This window comes from Pteropus alecto, unplaced genomic scaffold (assembly GCF_000325575.1).
Source record: "Pteropus alecto unplaced genomic scaffold, ASM32557v1 scaffold3, whole genome shotgun sequence".
Taxonomy (NCBI): Eukaryota; Metazoa; Chordata; class Mammalia; order Chiroptera; family Pteropodidae; genus Pteropus; species Pteropus alecto.
This window is the reverse complement of record NW_006442484.1, coordinates 41,959,960-41,970,028: the sequence shown is the minus strand read 5'-3', so window position 1 is coordinate 41,970,028 and position 10,069 is coordinate 41,959,960. Positions and strand designations below refer to the sequence as shown.

Sequence of the window (10,069 nt, the reverse complement as noted above, 5' to 3'; positions counted from 1 at the left end):
AATCTTTCAGTTAAAGGACAGAGGTGATCAGATGCAAAAGATGATAAAATCCAGCTATTTATATGAGACATGCCTAAAACATAAGGATTCAGAAATATTATAATTCAAAGAGGAGAAAATATATATTAGGCAAAAATTAAAGAACTGTGGCATAGCTACATTAATATCAGACAAAATATATAAGAAAGCAAAAAAGTGGGTCACTATATAATAATTAAAGTTGTAAATCATCAGAAAAGTATGGTAATTATAAACTTGTTTATACCTAATAATAAGGCAAAAATTAAACTACAAAGAAAAATCAACAAATCTACCATATTTAGATTTGAATGATAACAAAATATTTGTGTGTTAACAGTTGTAGTATATAGCCAAAAGGATTTTTTTTTAAATGCTTCCATTAGAAAAAAAATTTTTCAAAATTAATGATCTAGGCATAGGACATAAAAAGTTAGAAAAAACAACAAATAAGACTAAAAACAAGTAGAAGAAAGGAAATAATAAATATAGAAGCAGAAATAATGAGTTTAAAAAGCAACCATACAATTATAAGTATTGACTAAGCGAAACATTTTCTGAATAGCTCAATGAAACTGATAAATTCTAAGATTAATCAATAAAAAGAGAACACACAAACAACCACTATGAGGAACAAAAATGGAGAATATAACTACAAATATAACAGATTTTTAAAAATTAGAGAATATTATGGATAAATTTATGCTAATAAACCTGAAAATTTAAAAATATGTATAAATTCCTAGAAAAATGTAACTTCTAAAAACAGGCTCAAGAAGACATGGAAAACTTAGTTTATAAGAAATACCACATTAATTAAACATTTGCATTTATTACAGAAACTCTTAGCAGACTAGGAATAAAAACAAACTTCTTTAACCCCAAAAAAGGCATCTACAAAAAACACTAAAGGAAACATAAAACTAAATGGTGACTGGAAAGCATTCTCTTTAATATCAGGAATAAGGCAAGGATGCGTGCTACCAAAACTTAAATTTCTGCATTTCACTGGATATCCTGGCCAGTGCAGTATATCAAGAAAAAGAGAAAAGGGTATAAGGATCAGAAAAGAATAAATGAAGCTGTCATTATCCATAGATGATACATTGCTCTATTTGGAAAACACTAAAAAAAGCAGAATAATTTGAGTTTTAGCAAGTTTTCAAAATCATTACCCAAAAGACAATTACATTTCTATACATCAGCAACAGTTAGAAAATGTAACTTAAAAAAATTGCTATTTATAAGAACAACAATATAAAGTACATAGGAATAAATCTATCAAAAGTTGTGTATGTCCATGATGAAACTTTATTAAAAGATATTAAAGATCACCTAGTTAAATACGAACTTATGCTTCAAAAAGAGCATTAATCAAATAAAGAGCCAAGCCCTAAATTAGGAAAAGATATTTGCCAAATGTATTATCAAGAAGAATTAGTATTTGGAATATGTGAAGAACTTCTCAATATAATAAGAAAAAGACAAACAACTAAAAATTAGACAAAGGGCATGATTTAGACATTTCATAGAAGAGAGAACACAAATGTTTCATAACAAATATGAAAAGATGCCTCATTTGCAATCAGAGAAAGACATTAAACCACAGTGAGATACTAATTCATACTCATCAGATTGGCAAAAATTTTAGGCCAAGTGATGGCTAGGTTATGGAACAACATGCACTGCTGTTTGAAGTGCAACTCTATATGACCACTCTGCTTTACTCAATAAAGTTCAACGAGTACTCTATGTCCCAGCAATTTCACTTGTAAGTATAAACCTTAGAAGACTTTTTTTTAAGTGTGCACCAGGAAACACGTACAAGAATGCTCATAGCAACATTGTCCCTAAAGGCAAAAACTGTGAAAAACTCATATATAAATCCTCAATAGAATGGATAAACCAACTGAATACATTCATACAATGAAATAGCATTACATCCATAAAAATAAATGAATTGCAGCTGGAACCATCATCAACCAGGAATCTCAAAAACATGAGGTTACCACATAAGGCTGTGCTTACAGTTTGCGGCAATGAGTTTAGTAGGCACTAAAATCTATTACATGCTCCACATGCCAAACTGTACACATTGCCACAAGGATGCCTGTCCCTGAAGGAAGGGATGTCTTTTTAATTTTTTTTAACTGCCCAAAGGCTCCCTATGGGTTAGTTCTGGCCCTACAAAATCACAAAGTTGAATAGAAAGACAAGTCTCAAAAGTATATATATATATATCCTGTATTATTCCATTTATACAAAGTACAAAAAATGTACAACTAGACAATAATGATTCATATATACATGCTAAAACTATAATATAAAAAACCAAAACAGTGACTAATGTAAAATTCAGAATAGTGATCATTGCTTGGGACATCCACTAGGAAAGGTTCATGGATTGGAAAGCTCTAAGGTACTGACAAAGTTCTATTTCTTTGGTTGAATAGTGTGTACTCAAGTATTATATTATTGTTATTCTTTATCTTAAATATGCATGTTAAAAAAACTATGTAATACGCATAATTGATTTTTAAAATAAAAGGGACTCCATCCAAGAGTACTCCCTGGAAGAAAAGGGATCCCAACATAAGGTTTGGGCAGGGTAGATTGCCCGGGGCCCAGGGCTGAGGGGCTGGGCCCTAAGTGTTCACAGAAAGAAACCTTGACTGCCTTGTGTGTGATGAGGTGGGAGGACCCCAGTGGAATCCTTCAAAAGTGCTTCATGAAAAAGCAAATTAAAACCACAGCAAGGTACCACGATTAGAATAAAACTGTGTGTCTATACAAAAACTTGTACACAAATGTTCATAGTAGTATTATTTACAATAGCCAAAAAGTGTAAACAATCCCAATGTCTGTTAACTGATGAATGGATAAAAAGTGGTATATTCATACCTTGGGAATATTAGTCAGCTATAAAGGGAATGAAGTTCTGAAAGATGGTACAGCATCATGGATGAGCCTTGAAAATGTGCTAAGTGGAAGAAGTCAGTCTCAAAAGACCATATATTATGTGATTCTATTTATATAAAGTGTCTAGAAAGGGCAAATCTGTAGACAGAAAGTAGATTAGTGGTTTCAAGGGGCTAGAGGGGGTATGTATGTGAGAATAAGGAATGACTGCTAATGGGTACAAGGTTTCTTTGGGGTGATGCAAATGTTCTACTATTGATTGTGGTAATAGATGTACAGCTCTGTACACTTTAAATGGGTGAATTATACAGTATGTGAATTATATCTCAATAAAACTGTAACAAAAAGAGCGGCTAAATTTTTAAAAATGAAAATACTAGTGTTACCAAGAATACAAAGCAACTGGAAAATCTGTACGTTGCTAGTGAGAATGCAAAATGTACAGCCACTTTGGAAAATTTTCTTATAAACATACTCTTACTATGTAATCTAGCCATCCAAGACCTAGGTATTTACCCAAGTTAAATGAAAACCTATGTTCACATAAAAATAAACACACTAATGTTTATAGTGACTTCATTTTACTTGCCAAAAATTGCAAATAACCCAAATTTTCCTCTACTAGAGAATGGATAAACAAATAGTGGTACACCCATACAAATGGAACACTATGCAGCAACACAAGGAACAAACAACTTATACAGACAACAACATGGATGAATTGCAAATGCATTGTGTTAAGTGAAAGAAGCCAGACTCAAAAGGCTACATATTACATGATTCCATTTACATAATAGAAAGGCAAACCTTTAAGGACAGAAAACTAGTCAGAGGTTGCCAGAAATTGGGGATTGGGAGAGGTGTTATGTGCAAAGGAATGTGGGAGAATTTGTTGGTTTGATGGAACTAGTTTAGATCTTGATTGTGGTGGTAGTTAGGTGACTGAATGGGTTTGTCAAAACTCAGAAAACTATACACAATACACTATAACGAATAAATTTTACTGTATCTTAATTTTACTTAATAAAAATAAATACCTATTCCCTCCAAAAAATTGCCTCATGAGAAAAAAATCTCATGGGCCATGGGCCCAGATTCCAGATAACAATTTAACAGCTACCGAAAATTGTGCCTGTTACTTTAACCCTTTCTCCTCCTAGGCCGGATATTAGATCAGGAAAGAACAGGAGCTAGTGAGTAGAGATGAGCTCAAAAAAAAAAAACCCGACTTGCCCCCACCCCACCACCACCTCTCTTGCTCCCCCAGCTGCTGCAGGACTGCAGCTAGAAACGAAACCAGATGGAGGGAGGGGAGAAACTCTATATTGTATAAAATGTGAGACTTATTACATTGAGCTGGACATTTAGTTGCTAAAATGAAACTGCTCTTGTGACTGAGAAGCCAGAAAAGCTGTGGGATTGGCCAGAATTCAAATAGGGGTGTGAAAGGAATTAGCCTACAGAGGGGATTTGAAGGAACACTGGGAGAAAAAATAAAGTGACTTGATGATCACCTCCCTATGGAGCTCTGTTTGTTTAATACAATGGTTACATGTGCAATCAGTCTACTAATTACAAATGACTCATCGAATTATGCATGTGTTAAATAGAGATCTCCAAACAAGCGAGATAGTCTTAGTATAGTTTAATAGAATATCATAGAAAATGGGCCCTATTTCCTAATGATCCAGCACCAAAACATATTTCCTGAGGAAGTGAATTGGGACCACCATACAAGCATAAGCAGAAGGAAGGCGTGATTCTGTGCACTTGGAGATATTCAGATACCGCAGACACTAAATGATGTAAGATCCCAACAGAAGGAAAATTTGTCCGCCATGCACATCACTATAATCTTGGAGCCAAGAACAGTTCCTGCCACAGAGAAAGAAAACATTTATTGAGTGACTGAATGAATGAAACTCCAAGATACAAATAGGAAAATGAGGAACAGAGATGGCTTTTCTTTTTCCAGTCTTGAAATGCAAATTTTTATTTAATTACAATCACAATGATTTTATCGATAAGGGGTTCAGGAACCTATGACAGTGGGTTGAGTCCCAGCTTATAACAGTACTGAGCACCGCCTAAAGTCAGCTAGTGGACAGTGAATGGGCCATGGCGATCCACGTAACTATAATTAGAAATCTCTCTCCATGAAACACGAACTGGAAGAAAATTTTGTTCAAATTCTCCACGGAGAATATTTTTATTGTTTTAAATTCTTGCATACTCAAAAACGCACAGTGTGAATTTCCTTTCCTCAAAAACAGTGGTGAGCCTGGTCAATTTATCTGAGATCTTCAGACGGTCTTCGGAAATGTTGCCTTAGGTTTGAGCTAAGCGAGTCACAGAGATTGGTCATGAACTACTACAAAATTACAGGAGATCTTGTCATTATTCAACAGTTACTAGAAAAGCATTGAGAATATCAGACATACAGCCAGAGAGGATAATAGAAGAGCAGATGCTGTTTAAGTAATGAGATTTCTATATATATGACTCTATATACAGTATCAGAATTCTCTCACAGACAGTAAAGTTATACTGAAATCATTTTAAGGGCACTCTAATATAAATACAAGTCTCACTAATTTTAATCTTTTCTCTTTGGCTCACAAATGCACGAAAATACCATAAACAGTTTTCAGAACTTACTGCATTAATATATAAATAAGATACATTACAAATGGAAGAAAATACAAGACACCTCTTTAACATGGTAAATCTCTGAATATAAATAAGTAAATATTTCATTTACCTACAATTAGACAGTCATTTAAATCATTACATGTGTTTTTCCCTCCCTCCCAAGGTCAGACAACAGAGATATGCGCAATCTACACAAATTAATCTCTAAAAATACAGCAAGAGCATACCTGTAACAATGACTCTGCTACTATTTTTCCCTAACAGGATACTAATGAGGAGGGTGTGACTCTTGTCATCGAGTGGTGCTTTTTCTCATCCGTCATCACATTAGGTGGGAGAAACACTGACAACAAGGTCAACTCCTGCCAACAGGATTTTCCTTGGTCCCTACGACATGACATTCTGAGAAACATATTTCCTGGATTTGTAGGGCAAGCTGGTTTGCAGCATGTTCGGCCCCTCAGTAACTGCTGAAGGTGAAGTTAATTGTCTTGGAGTGGGGGACATGCCGTGATCTATTACTAAGCTACACTCACTATACATACATATATATAGAGAGAGGTATATATAACTGTACATGTATACTGTGATCCTAATGTGCAACTTTTTAAAAAGAACATTATGTTCTGCTAACTACAACAAGGTTACATAAGGATTTAACGATATTCTTCAAGATACTATATTTCCCTTAATGAAATGGCCTATTGTTTCAGCAACTTAACAGAGGTTGTTCTAGAGTGCCAGGGGGAAAGGGAATCCCCATAAATTCATGTTCTATGGAGGGCAATTACAGATCCTGGCCCAGTCTTTCTATCTCCTCAATGAGGAAGTCGATGTCAGACTGGGTAGCGGCTGGGTTCGAGATGACCATCCGGAAGAAGTTGGCCTTATCTCCCTGAGGCTGGTAACCGACCATGGTTGTGCCAGACTCCATCATCAGGGCTTTGATTTTTGGAGCCACCTTGTGACAGAAACACAAAACAAAACTCAAGACTGATATTAACACCACTGTTTTTTAACAATGCAATCCGTTTCTTGATTGGAACAAAGAACAATTTCCTTTTTACCATTTGTGTTTTCGCAAACATAAAAGCAAAGATGTATTTTATTTCTAGGTTTCTTCAGTGGCTAAGATCTAATGACTATTTAAGTCTACCTTATCATAAATTCCCTCAGAAAATACTGTATGATTGAATTTTGAAAGTCAGTCATAAAACAATGATAATCAAATAAAAATCAAAAACAAAAAACTCTTAGGGGCAACTATACAAATTAAGACTTCCGTATAATCCAGAGCCCAGGACACTGCCTGGCATGGAGACTGGCACGGAGACTGCTCAATGAATATTTGTCGAATGATTGAACGAGTAAAACACTATATAACATTGTATTATATAAATGAAATATAATGTCAACAAGTATAAATAATATATAAACTAGATATAGAAACCAACAACCAGAATGAATCAGCATTAGAGTAGACTTGAACTTAGTGAAAGATATTTTAATATGGAAGTTCCTAGGAATACGCATATGATTCCATTGCCCTGCAATGGCCACTTTAATGAAGAACACCGATCTCAGACAGGGATGCATCCTTCAGTGGTTCCCGTTGTATCTGAACCACAGCAAGAATTCAGACCCAAGAAGACTATAACAAGATGGCTCCCACCACCCCAAGTCTTTAGATTTTATTTCTTCCTCATTAGAAAGACACATTGAAGTGAGGATGTTCTGACCAGCCAGGGAAATTGCAAAGGGTTATATGAGATAAAGAAATTCCATACCCTGTGTAGTTTTTCCCGGCGCTCAGGGCTATCCGGCACTCCCCTGAGGCTTTGTGGAATATACCAGAAACAGACGTTGGTATGCTCAGGCTGCAGCGGTTTTCACAAACAAGCAAATATACAAATAAAACAGAAAAGTATGAGAATTTGAGAGAAGACTGCTTCCAAAATCCTATGCACCCCTGGTGGAAGTCTCTCAGATTAAAAAAAATAATAATAAAGAAAATAAAGCTTCATGTCCATCTTGAAGGCAATGTTACTTCTGTAGTAGGGAGAACAATGCCTAGTTTATCCAACCATTTCTGGCAAGAAAGCTGTTTTCCACAATCAATTTTCGAAATGACTAAAGTTACCACCTTTAAAAACTGAAATGTTAAAAAATAATTATATATGGGTAGTTTTAAAAAGGTATTATTCATCTTTCCATTTTGTAGCACCACATATCTAGAAAATGCTCAAAACAGTTTATTTTATTGATACTGAATATTTTATTGAGTTTATTATATTGATACTGAATCTTTTCTTGATGACATAATGAACATTAATACTGGTTCTAAACCATAAGACAAAACTGAGATGCCTAGAACTGTTTAATGTCCCTGCTCTAAAGACTGTTTTCGAGTTTTTCTGTATTTTTGCTATAGTTTTTAAGTGTCCTTCTAGTTGCTGTTGGCCATCATTAACTGGCTTGGGACATCACATTTATCTTTAATCTTCTAGTAGAATGTTTAAAATAGTGTAAATGATCAGAGCGAGGTCCCATAGGTGAAATGCATGAGCACCGTATTATTGATTTAAACTACTCAGGGCTCTTTCTTCCCCATTTGGTGATTTTCCTGTGTGTTCTTAATAGTTTAGGTTGTCTGATAAATGGATTAAGTCAAAGGTAGTCGGTGTTATTTTTACTGAGTTACAAGTAGATTTTCTTTTATTCAACATTGGCTCCTATTCAACAATGGAAACTTTCTGTATCCATCAGTGACTTCCATTAGGGAAGAGAAAGTATCAGTTTTGGTCACTACTATATAACCCAGCTCCTGGCATGGGGCTTGGCCCACAGCAGGCACTCAGTCAATATTGGTATGACAAGTACTTTATTGTGTACAATGTGGATGTGAACTCAGGCAGAGACAATTTATGTTGCTCTCTTCTTAATGAATCTATGTAAAGGGGAACTTCATTTTAGAACCAGTCTTGGGAGAGAAGGATATGCCCATCCTAAAAGCTTCTTGGAACCGAGAAATCTTTTATCGTGGAGGTTCAACACAATAATAAGACACACCCCAAAATGGTAAAAGATTCGGACCTGCCAAGGAAAGACCTCTTGTCTGCAAAGAGGTGAAGGGGAGAAGTCATCCCAATGCTACTGGAAGAAAAGTTCATGGACACAGAGGGAAATAAACGAAGAATGCATAAGAATAAAAGTTCAGAAGCAGCTTTTGGCAATGTGGGAAACTATGGCTTCAGGAGCTTCCCTCAATAGATTTTCTGGGAATATACATTTAGTACATGATGACAACTTACCTCACCATTAAAAACCATCTCAAATTCTTCTCTGTTTTTAATCTTGGTATAGAGGTATTCAGCCAGTTCCAAGCATTTGTTGACCTGATTTTCAAATCCCACTGTGCCCTGTTTTAAAGAAAAGGAAACTCGGGTTTGTTGGTGAGAGGTTCCATTTCCTGGTGATGGGCATTTGAGAAGTCTACACTGTCCTTTATTGGAAACAGACATAAGAATCTTCTTGGAGATGTTTCGAAAGAACCATCTAACTAAATGTGCACAGCTTCTTCACAGCTCTGCATACAATAAAATGAAGTGTGCCTGCTCTCTTTTGAAAGCAGTCTAGACTCTGTGCAGTTATTCTCAACAAGGCTTTTAGCTTCCTGTTAGTTTTTCACAGCCCGGACCTGAAACCTATTTTCTGGTTTGCTTTAGGACAGTGCTACTCAGTTCATGAACTGTAACCGGTCCATGATGAGTAAAGAAATAGAGATTAAGCAATAAGAAACTTTTATAGCAATTTGACAGAATAATTTTATGTCGATGGAATCTAATTTTGAAAATTGGTATTTTGTATGGTTTTCTATTCCATTTTTCTAGCAATTTATCTTATTGGTCTATGATAGGTGAAAAAAAAAAAAAAACCTGGTTCTTTACCACAAATAGTTTGAAAAATACTACTCTAGAATCCACCTTTCCCAGTCCTGGTCAAACATGCCCCCCATACTCCCAGGCAGCCTACCTTCCACATAGCACAGTATTATCTCTTTGTGATGAGAGGCAGGCAGGCAGGCAGATGGAAAAGCCACTGGTCTCAGTACATGCCCTGAGACTACAATAGCTCCAACTATTGACAAACTGGTTGGATTGTGAGTTTCAAAAGCCAGCATGGCTGATTAATAACAGCAGCATGAGGGGTGTTGGGTGGGTTGGTGTTAACAAGAACAGATGCACAAGACTGGCTTGTGGATTGCTAATGGGCCTGGGTGAAGTCGAATACTAGCAAAGCAGCAGTCACTGCTAGGAGTACACCATGGCCAGTCCACTCTCCACTTGGGAATGAAGCCCACACCAGGGTCCCACCTCAGCAACCAATTCACGATGAGCCAAGCTTCCGGCAGACAGTTATTTTTAAACAAAATGAAGGCATAAATTACTGAGACAGGCCATGCAGTTATTATATTTCTAAA

General features: G+C 35.8%; 1 protein-coding gene across 1 annotated transcript in view; it reads right to left on the bottom strand.

Annotated features, from left to right (window-relative positions):
• Nucleotides 1-6,376: 6,376 nt before the first annotated feature.
• The window catches only part of GAD1 (glutamate decarboxylase 1), a 35,732-nt gene continuing 32,039 nt past the window's right edge, over nt 6,377-10,069 (bottom strand). The window contains 3 exon segments of the mRNA XM_006921181.3: nt 6,377-6,550; nt 7,377-7,466; nt 8,901-9,008. Coding sequence (XP_006921243.1) covers nt 6,377-6,550; nt 7,377-7,466; nt 8,901-9,008 — 372 coding nt within the window.